Source organism: Microcaecilia unicolor, chromosome 2, assembly GCF_901765095.1.
Source record: "Microcaecilia unicolor chromosome 2, aMicUni1.1, whole genome shotgun sequence".
In the NCBI taxonomy this organism is placed as follows: domain Eukaryota; kingdom Metazoa; phylum Chordata; class Amphibia; order Gymnophiona; family Siphonopidae; genus Microcaecilia; species Microcaecilia unicolor.
The window spans coordinates 198,911,714-198,927,201 of NC_044032.1; the positions used below are offsets into that span (position 1 = coordinate 198,911,714).

The window sequence follows — 15,488 nt, forward strand, 5'->3', positions numbered from 1 at the left end:
TTATAAAATACAATAAAAGATCACTGAAAAAAATCTATCAGAAATTCAAGATTGGTTAGAAAATATGGTTGTTCAGGCAGATCGTTAATGTTTAGAATTAAATTGATTCCAACTTTATATGCCTTTTATTATTTTTGTATTCTGGTTTAACTTGTCTACAGGTAAATTTATTAATGTGCAATTCACTCTCTTCTTTTGTGTTTTGCTAGTTTGTCTAATGCTTTAAAAGATTTTTCAGTCAATCAACTTTAATTGTAAACCTCCTATTTGGAGGTGGTAATGCAAATGTATGAAATAAACAGAATAAATAAGTTTAACTTATAAACTCTCCTCTATCTCAGCATTTGTATCCATCAGATCTTTTGCCTATTTCTTACTGACCTGTCTTATTCTATATTGCCTTCGTTCACAAATTTGTCTTGCTTCCTGTCCTATACTGAGCTTATTCTTTTATGCTGCACCCTTCTTTTACCTGTTTTTGCCCTATTTCTTCTGATGTTCACTGGCTGTTTTGGCACTTCTCTTCTTAATAGTCCTCACTCAATCTCCTTTCTTTAATTCGCTTTCTGCATCATCTCTCAGCTGTTTTAAGATGCCATGGCTTGGTACTTCTTAGTTTTGTCTAGCTGAGATCTTCAATTTGCATCAGTTGCCTTTTGCAGCTTTTCCTTCGGTAATTTTGTTCTTTCAGCTTTGATGAGCTCTCTGTATACTGTAACCCCACGGGCGTTGTGCAGGTCAAAACACGAGAGGAATGGACCAGATAGTAGGGCAAAGCCTCAATAAAACACAGACTGGGAGTCAGCAGATTGTTTAACAGTGCAGTCGTTTGCAGTGCACACATTTATTCAGGCACTCAGAGCCAACACAAGATATAAGCAGGCCTCTGCCTTCAAGCTAACAGGCGTAGGCAAATGAGAAACAGTCTTTTCCTCAAAATACTTCTAGGGGTTCCAGTCCAGGAAAATACTCAGCCCACTTTGGCAATCTGGCTAACTTCATCAGCCAAGCTCCAAAACGGGGTGGGCAGTGCAAGCAAAACTCCAGCACAGCTCTGCAGCTAACAAATTATAACTTTTCTCAGAATGTAACTTCAAACAAAATATAAGGTTCTGTCAGTTCCATACCATCTATTAACTCAAAACTCAGGCAAACAGTTTGAGGTAGGGAAGGCTTCAGCATGCCTCACAGAGTTTAACAAACAACTGTGTGGAACAGAAGCACCACAACCCTGTCTCTTATGGATCTCTCTCCCACTCTCCTGTAGAAACAGCAATGGAGAACTCAGCCCCCAAGGGTGTATAAAGCCCAACAAATCTTTCCCAAATAAAGAGTAACAGGAGATTCCCTTCCCCCTTCAGAGGCTAGCATTTCCTCCCTTAGGGTTACCTTCCACTGGACGGGAAGCCCCTCAGCTGGCTTCCTTCTCAAGAACTAGGTAATTCTCCCTTAGGGTTACCTTCCCCGTCCACAGGAAGCCCATCAGCTGGCTGGCTTCTCAGGAGTTAGGCATTTCTTTCTTTAGGGTTACCTTCCCAGTCTACAGGAAGCCCGTTTAGCTGGCTGCCAGCCCCTTCTCCCCCCCCCCCCCCCCTCTCTGCTAGCTCCAAGGCCCTTTCTCAGAGGCGGGTGGAGAGCAGAGACAGTCAGAAGCTCTGGTGCAGAGCATAGACTGACTGTCCTCCAAGGAAACTGGCTGAGACTTCATTCCCCTGAGATTCTTAGAGATCCATGCCAGCTCTTCGGAATTGCCTACTTCGAGACTAGGCTTCCTCTCCCCCCTTCCTCCAGGGTGATTAAACCTTCTATACAGCACAGGGAAAAGAAGAGATCATTTTTAAAGGTAAATTTCTGATGCAAGTGAGGCGTCTGGCAGGGACAGCTTCCTTCACGGCTCTTAAAGACCGACATTTTTCCCCTCCATAACTATCAGCCACAGGACTGCTGCAACCTAAGGAAAAATCCCTTCCTAATTTAGGGGCTTTTTTCTGGGTATCCTGCCCCTTCTTTTAACTCTAAATCCCTCCTGCAGTTCCTTATGTGTGAATCCGGCAGGAATGAGGGTAATGTAGGCACAAGGACAGTGCCCTACTTTATCACAATACCCTCTAGACTTAAACAGGATTTGTGGCATAAAAGAGCAGTAGCAATACATTATCTCCTTAATATCTTTCAGGAATCCACTTAAATTATGAAAAAGTAGAGAACACTATGGTCTATCTAACTCCAGCTGCAGTGGATCCATTATGGTTTACACTGTGGCAATTCTGTTGTCTTCACCTGCACTATCTGCACTACTGCTTTCACCATCAGTAGCTCAAGTGAATGTTTTTCTATATATTTCAACTGTAGCTGTTGTGTTGCTGAGATTTTTTTTTTTAATATATGCACTGTGCAACAGGGTCACAATATGAAGGTACTTAGCGAGATGAAATGAAAATTTATTCTTTCCTCCTTAAGAAAAGAATGGCAGCATTATCTCTGCAGACCTTGTCACTGGTAGCATAAATCAGATTTTTTAGATATCAAATCACAGGACTAGGTCCTGTTGACCATTTTTAAAATCCTGAACCAAGTTCATAATTTCTACATTAACATGGAGCTCACAGGTGTGCCAATCTTATACTTCATGTGCAAGTCCTTCTAGATTAAATAAACCAATTTTCAAGCTAATTCTGGGCCACCTACAGCAACATTTTTTATAACTCTTAATTGTAGCTCTAGCTTGGACATTTAACTGCTCTAGGTGCTTTAGGATGGAATGAAAAAGTGCAGCATATCATGAGGCAGCATTGCGCTACCGAATCTTGGCTCCATGTGGCTCTTATGAAGTATATACACTAATAACTACTCAACTGTACATACACATACATTATGTGCAAGGATTGTATAAGATATCGGTCATTAGAAAGTCCATTGACAGCAACACTATCTATTATCAAAGTTATCATCCAAAGAAACTGCATGGTAGTATCCCTGCGGGACAACTCTTGCACTTAAAGAGATTATGTAATAGTACAGAACATTTTAACTATCACTCTTAAGGCGATAAGAGAGATTTTTACGACAAGGTTATCCTCAATGTGGTGAATACAGCCTATTAAAAAAAAAAAAAAAAAAAAAAAGAGTACAATGCATAGGGGCAATGGTTATTATGGAACCGAAAACAACTTTACCAAGTAGGTCTAATCTATCATTGACATGCGTATCACCTTATTCCCAAGGAACACGGAGAATCAGTGCTATGATTTGCACGTATTGGCAGATTTTGAAACTTCTCCCTGGGTTTGACAACATACCGAGATTTGCACATACCAGAGTTAGAAATTTGGGAGAAATGGTGTCTTTTAAAGGGGGCTATTCAATAGGAGAAGGGCCATCAAGCTTGCAAATCATTGCACTTATTGTCAGCATGCTTTAACAACGCAATCAATTTCTCAATCCTAAGACCAGTAAAGGGTTTTATATTTGCAATCACACACAGACTGCAATTCTAAGGGGGGAAGGGGGGTGCGCCACTTTCTGAAGGGGAATTTACCCTTCTGCGCTGGTCTTGCGGCCAGCTATCTGAGGAAAAAACGCCTGATGGCAATCCCGGGCCGGTCTCCATCGGAGGGGAACCAGGTATCAACGCAAAGTCAGACATCTGTGGCAGAGCTCTTTTTAACATGAACGCTTTATGTAAAAGCAACACAAACTCAGGGGAGAAAGGCTCACCATGGCCTCCTGGTTCCAATCCGGGGTAAGCAGCTCCTCTGGTAGCCTCCATCCGAGGCTCCCCTCCGGCCTCAGACCCTTCCACACCTGCGGGGGTCGAGTCATGTGGCACATCCAAGATGGTGCCCGCTGCCAGCTCCACCAAGCGGGAAGAAACACCGCTCGCCATGCTCGGGCCGGGCCCTGACGTCTGAAGAGCACGATTTACAGAGCCCCACTGCGGATCTGCGCTTGCCACAATGTGAACAGCGCTTAACAGCCTCCACAGCCATCACTGAAAACGGCGGAAAATTCAAAATGGCGGATTCGCGCCAAAAAACGTCCCAATCGCGGGCCCTCCCCGGAGGAGCTACAAGACTCTCTTACCTCACCAGACCGAGTCCCAGCGCTCCAGTCATGCTACACAGACAGAAGGAAGCCTCAGAATCGCAGCGCTAAAAAGCGCGTCGCGTTTTTTTTTTTTTAACGCTGTGAGGAAAGTTAGAGGCAACAGCTACAGAGGCACTCCGGAGGTTCAGGAGAGTGGGAAAGGCAGGGAAAGGACGAACCAATATGCCTGCATCCACAGAGAAGAGTGTGAGAAAGGCAAGGATAGGGCAAACCTATATGCCTGCATACACATCGGGGGCCGTGTAAGGCAGGGAAAGGGCAAACCTATGTGCCTTTAAAGTGGGCACCACCAGCCACAACACCCCTGCTACAACTGGCAAAAGCACAGGAGTCACCCCAGGCAGATTTCTGAAGGAGCTGAATAAGTTGTGTCCAACCCTGCTGGGGAGATACAGAATACTGAGAGGCAGATGGAGCTAGCCGGCCAAGTGGAGGAGTGGCCTAGTGGTTAGGGTGGTGGACTTTGGTCCTGGGGAACTGAGGAACTGAGTTCGATTCCCACTTCAGGCACAGGCAGCTCCTTGTGACTCTGGGCAAGTCACTTAACCCTCCATTGCCCCATGTAAGCCGCATTGAGCCTGCCATGAGTGGGAAAGCGCGGGGTACAAATGTAACACACACAAAAAAAGAGGCACTATGGTTTTCAGTGCTCTCTATCTCCCCCTGCTGGTAGGTGGACACAACCCATTCATAATGGATTCATCTGCTTGATGACAAGGAAGCTATATTATGTCCTTGTCCGCTATGGAATATAGGGCAGACCAAACATATTCTTACTGTATTGCTGAACATTTAAGCAACTTATGTACTAATGAAATGGAAGTGCCCCTTGTAAATCATTGGATAACTGCTCGTCATCCTCTTCACAGATCTGCAGTTTGTGATTTTGTTACAAGTACAACTGAATCGTGGTGGAGATGTGTCTATTATTTAATTGCAGAAAGAACAGACTTATATACCCCTTTGGAACACAGTGCAACCCAATGGCCTTTAACAGGGAAGTGAAATGGTTGAACAGCTGACTAGTGGATGGAAACATCCACTGGAGGTGAAGAAACAAAAATCCCTACGACTGCAATAGAGCAATCAACCAAAGAGTAGGGCATAGAAGGCACTTCCAAAAAACCATGAGGAAGACTCTGGTGATACTGGTCAATGTTGTTTACTGAGAATACACTTGACACAGAGGCCGTGTTTCAGTGCCTAAGCACCTGCCTCAGGAGTCTAAAAAACACATACATAATAAATGAAATATAAAAACATAAAACCATAGACATGCATTACTGACTAGTATCTCCTGAGTCTTCCTTGTGGTTTTCTGGAAGTGCCATCCCTGCCCTACTCTTTGGTTGATTAAACAGTTGTCTAGTTCATTTCAATTAACAGCTAGTATCGGAAAACACCTACTGCCACCTGGAACTTTGAAGTCTGAAAACTCTTAAGCACATGTGCATAGATTTTTTTCTTGACTACGCCAGGAGGAGCAGAGAAGTTTGTAAGGCCCGCTGTAGCGCTGCCATTTACTTGGTTGTAAAGGTATTATTTGTAAATTTTGACAAAATTCTTTTCAGGCACTGAATAACTGAACAAGTTGAATAATAGTACAGGGCTCAAGTTCAGTTTGTGGCTATTAGTGAAGGCAATATTCTGTTGTGGATTAGGAATTAGTTGATTGATAGAAAACAAAGGGAAGGGTTAAATAGCCAATTCTCATGGGGGAGTGCCCCAGGGATCTGTACTAGGACCGCAGTGCAATTTAAAATAAAAGTTGTTAAAAAGCATGCAGATTGTGAAAAACTGCAGGAAGACCTTATGAAGTTGGAAGACTGGGAATCCAAATGGCAGATGAGATTTAAAGCAGACAAGTGCACACTGGGATGAATAATCCCAATCATAGTTATTTGATGCTAGGTTCCACCCTAGAAGTCAGCACCCAAGAAAAAGATCTAGGTGTCATCCTAGACAATACACTGAAATCTTCTGCCCAGTATGTGGTGGCAGCGGCCCAAAAAGCAAACAGAATGCTAGGAATTATTAGGAAACGGATAGAAAATAAGACAAAGAATGTTATAATGTCTTTGTATCACTCCATGGCGCTACCACACCTTGAGTATTGTGTGTAATTCTGGTCATCATATCTTAAAAAAGATATAGCAGAACTTGAAAAGTTTCGAAGAAGGGTGACCAAAACAATTAAGGGGATGAACTCCTCTCATACTGAGTGGTGTACAATGGGCAAATGTAAATCAATTTTTTGCTCTTTCAAAAATACAAAGATTAGGGGGACACAAGTTAGATAGTACTGCTTTTAAAACAAACTGGAGAAAATATTTTTTCACTCGACAAATAGTTAAGCGCTGGAGTTCACTGCTAAAGGATGTGGTATCAGTAGTTAATGTATCTGAGTTTAAGGTTTGGACAAGTTCCTGTAGGAAAAGTCCATAATCTGCTATTCAGAAAGACATGTGGAAAGCTAGTGCTTGTCCCTGGGATCAGTAGCACGAATCTAGTTACTATTTGGGATTTGTCAGATACTTGTGACCTGAACTGGCCACTGTTGGAACAAGGATACTGGGCTAGACCATTGGTCTGACCCAGTAGGGCTATTCTTATGTTCTTAACTGTTGTAATTTTTGCTGATCCCATACAGTTTTCTCTCCTGACGACACTTACTTGGTGAAACATGGCAACATGTTGAGATGAGGACTTTACTGAAAATTAGTGACTTGGGATAACTTGAAGCAATTTATTTCTTTCAATACATTTATGTTGGACATGAGGACTTTGGGAAGAGACAATGGCAGGGCCAAGATTGTCACCTTCTGGGCACATCATCGATTGATTTAGATAAGTGGATATAGTAAAAAAAAGTCATCATGAAAATGAATTTGTAAGCCCTGAAGGTGCGATGATTGAATATTTGTAATCAGTCCTCCATGGTTGGACTGCACTGCTCTGAGCACCTCATTCACAATTTTTCGTTTACATTTGTTATTTTTTGTGTTATATTATGGGATAGGATAGTATAATATTAGCCTCTTTCAGTTTGTTGCATCTATTACTACTACTACTACTTAACATTTCTAGAGCGCTACTAGGGTTACGCAGCGCTGTACAGTTAAACAAAGAAGGACAGTCCCTGCTCAAAGGAGCTTACAATCTAAAGGACGAAATGTCAAGTTGGGGCATCTTAGGGCGTCTGACCACATAGCACCCGTAATTCCACGATGCTCTCATAATGGCTGGCAAGAAACATTGGAACACCTATATCATATAGCTTATAGTGACCAAAATTCATGTGAACCAGCCAGAAGTCAGCAGGAGCATCAGATGGGCAGAAAGTAATGGTGACTATGAGCTATAGAAAAAACTGAGTTATGGCGGTATGAGCAAGGGAAACGTTGAGTGAGCATAAGGAGCTGGGGAAAGCAGGGATGAACACGGCTGGCTTATCTATTTCCTGATTTATTTTTTTTCAAGTGTCCTGACTGCTATCCCTTAACACACTGATATTTACTCAGAAAAATGAGTCATCATTTTAATCAAATTTTCTCCCGTTTCTGTTCTTGTACTGATAAATTTCTAGTGAAAAAGGAAAAAAAAATTAAATGGAAGCCCCTAGCTCCCACCAAACACTATGGACCAATGAATTAGTGAACAAAGGGTAAATTGAAATGATCTAGGGAGAGCTGAGAAGTCTAAAGTACATGAAAACTTTGCAGAAGCCATGGGAATTTACTGAAACAGCATTCAGCGTATAACCTTCACTTACCAACTCTATCAGGAAGAACTTCCAATGCTGAAACCCTTTCATCTTTGTGAAGTTCTAGTCCATAGACACAATCAAATCCATCATACTTGATAAGGTATAGAGAAGGGTTCACAGGAACTTGGTCCAGAACTGTTCCTTTCCACTGTGTTACAGGTCCACTGTTGCCTTCTTTCCATCCATGCTGTATTCTGCAACCTACAATGTTTCTTCGAGGCTGAGAAATAGGTTTGCTTGGTCCCACATTGCTCCGATGCTTTCTGTATTATGAATATAGAAATGGTAAATGAAAAATGCAAGAGAGTTTAAAAAGCATACCTTCCAATAATGTTAACAGAAAGAAAATAATTGAGACAACTGCTAACAGAAAGAAAATAACTGAGAAAAATAGATTAAGACGACCAAACCAAATTGCAGTCTACAGTTTTTAAGACATTTTCCTTTGCACGAGTGGGTTGGGTTTTATCTAGACTGTCCAGAGACACCCAAAAAATGAAACCATTTTGGGAAAAATGAATATAAATCAAAAATCTATGTGCATATCACTAATTTATCATTTTATTTAAAAAAAAAAGAGAGAAAGAGAGAACAGGTTGAAGATTATCCAATTCGTTATACCTTCAGAACCAAACTCCAATTCTATAATGGCCTTCTAAAGATGAGAATTCAACTTCTATTAGAAAGTATGTTGGCACTTATATTGCCAAGTGTGCTGCTTTTCACATCTTTATTGAGACTACTTTTTAGGTATTTCATATAAAAAATGACTAATTGTAGATCTAATACTAAATAGGAGAAAAACAAACTCTATTGAAATACTCTAGCTCTCTAAAAGGAGTTTGATACATATAATTAGTTTGTGAGTGTCCCTTTAATTGTGGAAAAGTCCCACTTATATTGTATTACAAACATACAATTGTAGATCTAATCATAGATCACTATGTAAAATGTCTTTCTTACAACAAAGTATGACTCCCTTCCTCTAAGAAATATTCAATTTGTGCAGGCATCTGTATCAGCATCATTCTAATTACAACATATCATAATACAATACAATACAATATTTCACTTAAATTCTGCAAATTTCTACTCAAGTATTTCAATACAGATTACAAAAGATTAACCAGGTAAAAACTGGGAAAAATACAAGAGCCAAACATAATTATCCTAAGATTATTAAGATATTTATTAAACAAATGGGTTTTTAATTTCTTCCTAAATCTTCCATAATGACTTGTCAGTTGAGCATTTAACAAAAAATAAAAAAAAATAAAAAAAATTATTTACATAAATATTTCATGCTAACCAATCACACACACCTATATATACAAGATTACCCTATCAGATTATCTCAGCCCATCATTATTTTATGCTTGTGCAACATGTCTATATGCACAAACTACCATCTTGCTGCAAAACTAAAAGACAAAAAGTGAATTACCCACACAGTAAGGTCTAAATATGTGGAACTCAGAGGTATCAATCCTCAAAATAGATGAGAGGGGTTATCAAAATCCCAACTGAGTGAGACTAATCCAGTACTTCAGTATACAGATTTTCTTGGTCAATGAAAGCTGCTCTCAACATTGTCCTCACAAACTAACTGGTCAGGCTGATTTTCAGGACACCCACCATGACCATGTATTACACTGTACTGTGTTGTATTGTATTGTGCTGTAATTAGAATGATGCTTGATATCATACACAATCCCTAGTTAGGAAATGGATGTTATAAAAAACAAAATACTGTATGTGTGTGATGTGACGAGTGGTGCTTAGATGGCAACTCAAGCGGTGAAGAACTAATGCCAATGCTGGACAGACTTCTATAGTCGGTGTCTCGTATATGACTGGACAGACTGAAATAAACTGGAGTGGGCTTTGACGGCAGCTCCAGTATTTGGAGCTAGCTGCCCCCACTGGCATTGCTCAGAGATAGGTTATTACTTTGTAACTGAGAAAAGCAAGGCTTATTCGTGTGTAATAACACTGTATAAGTATGCTGAAGGGTGAGTATACATGGAGGTGTGCTACTCTAGGGTGTGTGAGAACGGGTGAATGTCAGTGGGGGAGTGGTACTGAGGGCTGACTGAGTGTGCTATTCTGGGGTGTGTGATTGGGGTTGTTTTGCTGAGGAGTGTGTGACAATGGGTGAGTGTGAGCGGGGTGTTTTGCTGAGGAGTGTGTGACAATGGGTGAGTGTGAGTGGGGTGTTTTGCTGAGTGGTGTGAGAAACACTGAGTTAATACTCCCTTAAATCAGAAAATGTGGAGACTGGATCCCTACCTAGCACTAATTTTTCTTTTCCAATCAATTTGTTTAGGTTGATTTTCTCGATTAGTTGTTTCTTTCAATCTAGCAAGTACCTGCCGTTTGGCTTTCACCGTTTTCCTGTCAAAACACAACCTTCTTTTCAAAGGCATACTCAGTTTCCCGTCCTTTTTGAAGAGTATTCCCTTGGCAGGGTAGTGATTTCATGTACAGACACACACTTCCCAGCTTGACCCCAATACTTTCTCTCTACCGTGTTCCCAGCAGTCTCTGAACCCCCACTTGTACTGAAATCGTTATGGAAGAGGGTACTAGAGAATGAGAAAGGGACAACTGTACAGCTGCTGTCCGTGTTTCTCCCCAACAGTCTCTGAGCCCTCACCCTGTCCCAAACCATTTGTCGCTTAGCAACAGCAAGAAAGCAGTTTGTCGCTTAGCAACAGCAAGAAAGAACTTTCCGACATGTAGCCTATTCATTTAATGGATGGAGGTATTGCTCTTCCTCCCGAACGCACCCATGAACTGAATCGCTTCAAACTACATAATAACCTCGGCAACGGCGGGTAGAGTCTGCATGCCTGGTTTGGTGGCCGTAGCTCTTCAGGGACCGGAGGAGTTTGGACACGGACAAACACACGCGTCTGCTTTATAGATGTGAGGACTGTGCCCGGCGGACTTCCATGGTATATGTCCCAAAAATGGCAAAGACAGACCAGGATCAGCTATTTTATACCACGTTCATTGTTGGTTTAACCATGAATTGATAATGTGTGTTCATTTCTGTCAGCCATCATCTACTATGTTACATGTACTATCTCTGCTATAATGTTTCTGTGCAAAATTGTAAAGCATCAATGCTCCAAATGTGTGTTTCAATGAATACTAAACAGAAGAGAATACAACCGCTGAATTGGACAGAAAGGACTGCAATTTTTACAGTCTTTTTAAAACAGACTCAAAATAAGAACACAGTGAATACAGCATGAACAGAAGTTTGATCCAGATGTCTATGTGAGAAATCCAAAGAGGTGTCTATTGTAAGCTTATAAAGGCAACATATAAGCCCTATGTGCCTTTATAAAATAGATACAAAGAACCATTAGCACAAAAATGAACAGAGATTTATACCAGTTTCAAAAAAAATGTAAAAATGTGATGTACTTCACACTATAATACAAGTACATGACAATTTCATCTAAATTATGCCCCCTAATACATATGCGTATCATGAAAAATAAAGTATGCTTCTTCGAGCCTACATTTTACACACCTACAAGCAGGCATGCAATTTCATAAAAGCCCTATTCTAACAGGTTTTACATGTGGAAAAAGCTTTATAAAATTACAGCACTATGGTTTTATTTCGCCTGTCCTAGGTGACTTGTTAGCAGTCTCTAGAAAAGGACTCCATTTGACAATTTTTCCAGACGGATCACTGTTGTGTAAGCATTGCTGCACTATTTTCAGCTACTGCCTATTTCCAGTGATTGGACATCCACACAGAATGATACTGCCAAATGTGTAAAATTGACTGATAAATTGGACTATATTTTATTGATTGAAGTTAAACTGTGAAAAAAAAAAACATTTTTGTGGCTTGGTCCTTTGGATCTGTCTATGAACCCCCATTGGTAATGACATTTTTTTCTTTTGAATTCTATTCTAATATATTTAGTGTGGAAACAGATGGGTTTCTAATTTTGAATACTCATGTAAATCATTAATAGGCAAGTCCTTTTATATGTTGAAAAAATTGAGGTCAGTACGTTGTTATTTTGAGCCTGCTAAGTTGTCCCAGTTGGGGAAGGAGAGCCTTTGGACCATGACGAGGTTGTCTCTACCTGTACAGCGTAAGCACTGCGTAGGTTCTACAGACAGTTGCTTGCAGGACTGCCTGGCAGAGTCCGGGAGCTGGAGAAGGCAGGACCTGACTCGGACAGGCAGAAGCATAGGACTAAGCAGTGCCTAGCAGACTGGCTGGAATACAACAGGGTTTGTCTAGAGGTTGGCTCTTAAGAGAGCCTTTGGGGGATGGCCCTACAAAGTCAAGGACAAAGGGTAGCAGGAACAAGCAGGGCCGGAAGAAAGAACTGGCCAGGCAACAAACACTGGTGAGGCACAAATCTGGAAGCCTGTTGCCGAAGCACTGGAGAAATGTAGAGCACTTCCTTATATATCCCTATCCAGGAAGTGAGGTCATCTGTCAGTGCCCCATCTAGGGCTATAAAAGGGAAGTGCAGCAACCAAGAAGTAAACAAAGACTCAGACATGGTATGCTGCAGGACTCTACCGGCTTCCTGAACTAGGTGAGGCGCATGACATAATTTTAGACTACTAGTTCAGTCATTCATTTTGTCTACACTTGATTATTGTAATATTATATACATTAGTTGTTCTAAGACCCTGATTAACAGAATACAGTGTATTCAAAATTCTGCTGCAAGACTAAAATGTTCAGTTGGTAAGTCTGAGTCAGCTAACCTACTATTTAAGGAATTACATTGGCTACCTATTATGGCTAGAGAACAATTCAAGCTGTGCACTATTATTTTTAAGATTATGTTGCTACGCTATCCTTCGGTGAACCAGGTCAAATCGAAAAAACTATTTGATTCTTCTCTGCACTATTTTAGATATTGTCATTAACTTCAAGAATTCCATGTAAATATTACTTAGCAGTGTTTCTGACAACTGAAATTGTTAGCTAGAAGTATTTAGAGGTTTTCTTATAGCCTTCCACTGCTTTGTATGTATTATCTTCATTTTCAAATGCTCATGGTTGCTAAAAGGAGGCACATCAAATCAGAAGCTGAGAGGTTAAAAGAGAATTTGCCTTGCTTGACTAATTAAAGGCCTAACAAGTTAATAAAGCCCAAAAAGCTGGTTAACAACTTTTTAAGCTACAGTAATAAATTAACTTGAATTACGTCTTTCACACATGCCATATTCACTATTTTTCAACAAATTGAAAATAAATTATTGTTACATTAAAATATGCAAAGAGATGCTGTGTAACTTTGTACCATATTGTTTGTATCAGCTTCCATTTACTTAGGAGTCAGTGAAACACACATTTGATCAGTGGAGCTTACACTTTTGTACACCTCTGTAAACAGATAATCTCATGCACAGGATTCAACAAATCCCTGGCACCAGGTCAACAATAACACCTAGAAATTGAACCCAGCCTGGGATTTCATGACCCTGATTTTTTTTCTCTTCTGCAAAGATGCCTCACAAACTACATCTCTCTGCTCTGTAATATTCCCTTATCTCATGTTTGCCCTGTTTGTCTGTCCTAATTAGATTATAAGCTCTGTCAAGCAGGGACTGTCTCTTCATGTTCAAGTGTACAGCGCTGCTTACGTCTAGTAGCACTATAGAAATGATAAGTAGTACTGCAATTTGGTTCTCTATAAATATAAGCTGTGCAGTATTAAAGTTTGTGAAGTCTTGGGGGCAGGGGTGGCAAGTGGCAAAGAGACAGACAGACTAATGGGGACCCAGGCCATTGTGATATGTAAAACAAACAGGCAACTGCTTCATTGCTTCACCTACCAAGGCAGTGCTGTCACGCCTGCTTTGGGAAGGGAGATGCTGGCTTCTGTCACCGATTTGCAGAGGCCCGTTAAGGGAAAAGAACCTTAATAAATCAGTTTCTACAAGAACTACTGCTAATATGGGAGAAGATTCCTGCCCCTCCTTCACTCGACCCTTCATCCCCCAAAATCACTGCGGACAGGGTTGGAGGTGTAGGGGAAGGAGAAAAGAGAAAGGTCTCATCTGTTGGCTGCTAAGTTTTTGGCTAGCTGCTGGATTTAATGAAAAATTTAAGGCCTGCTCACGCACATTTATGCGACCATCCTGACAAGAGGAATGGACTGATAACTGGTCAGCTGGAAAGCTGGCGGGCTGCAGTTCGAATATATATATATATATATTTCGTCATATGTAATTTGATGAGGAAGATACCCACACAAGATTGTAAATGTAATACAAACTAAGCTTTTGTACTTTCTTCTTCTTCTACTTATCATTTCTAAAGCGCTACTAGACATACGCAGTGCTGTACTTTCTTCAGAGATGCAGAAAGGGAACAATTTTTAAGAGGGAGATTTTTAATACATGGTACATCAACTTCCTCTTTCATTTCTCTTAAGCTAACATTGCTCTGTTTCACTACCAACTGTAGCTTTTCATCCCCCATGTCTTTCAGCTCTCTAATCCAATGCATCCCAACCAATCTGCCATGGCACATTGGTGCTTTTGGATCTGACCGGGTGTACCACTGGAAAAAAAAAAATAATCACTGCCTCATGTTTAATATTGCAGCAATGACAGACACCAGTGGTGGCTCTTAAATGCACAAATGCTGTACTGACCACATGTGAAATTACTCCTTTGAATATGAGTTGTACACTGTTGGAATAAATAGGCAACATGCAAGGTAAAAAGAATGCAGTAAAAGAATCAAATCCAGCTTTACATAGCACAAGCACTGAACACAGCAACTTCTACTAGCCTTCCTTGGAGTGCTTCCAGATTCGGTCTTACTTCCATCCTTTAGCCACACAAGTTCTCTCTGTGCATGCCACTTGTCTGCTGAAGCTGGTATGCCATACTGTTAATTTAGTCATCTACTGGGCTTAAAAAATTTGGAAATGCTCACCTAACCTCCTCCACTTTCTTCACCATTCCTTTGTCTGACTCATCTACTCCACAACATTCCTGTCCCTGCAGACAAAAAGTTCCTTTCATATAGCGAGATTAAGTGATTATTATTCTAGCACCTTCCATGTAGCAGGTCCTTTGAAATGCCTTACCTGAAGATCTCTGTGATATTGATTAATTAACTCTTTTCTGAAAGCAACAGAGCACATTTATTCAGGCAGGCCTTTTTTTTAAATGTATATGGCAATAATAGATTTATGATTATTCTGGATGAATTTTGACTATTTTTATTATAGTAACATGGAAATCAGAAAGGTAATCACCTCAGAGAGAGCTATCAGGAGTCATAGGTGTGTTTCTGACAAAATGCATAGTAGAAGCAAGCATCTCTTCCCTATTAGCACTCTGCAATGGCATATTAAGGCCCCACTTTATTAAGCTTTCTTTTCCTATAACCACAAAAAATGTAAAATCATTCCCTAAAGGAATTGTGGTAGACTTTTTGAGAAGGGAAGGGAATTGTGAGATGTCTCAACATCTCAGCTGCTGGCTCTAAGTTTTTTGACTAGCTCCTTGATTCAAAGGTAATTTTTTTAAAGACCTGAGGTATCTATTTTAGAAATAGGCTATCGATAATAGCAGCATCTTTCCTTCCTAGCAGTTAAGCTCA

General features: G+C 40.6%; 1 protein-coding gene across 1 annotated transcript in view; it reads right to left on the minus strand.

The window, feature by feature from the left end:
* SPIN1 (spindlin 1) overlaps nt 1-15,488 on the minus strand; it is a gene marked incomplete in the record, with an annotated part of 155,803 nt that overhangs the window by 18,184 nt on the left and 122,131 nt on the right. Inside the window, 1 exon segment of the mRNA XM_030193618.1 lies at nt 7,880-8,136. Coding sequence (XP_030049478.1) covers nt 7,880-8,136 — 257 coding nt within the window.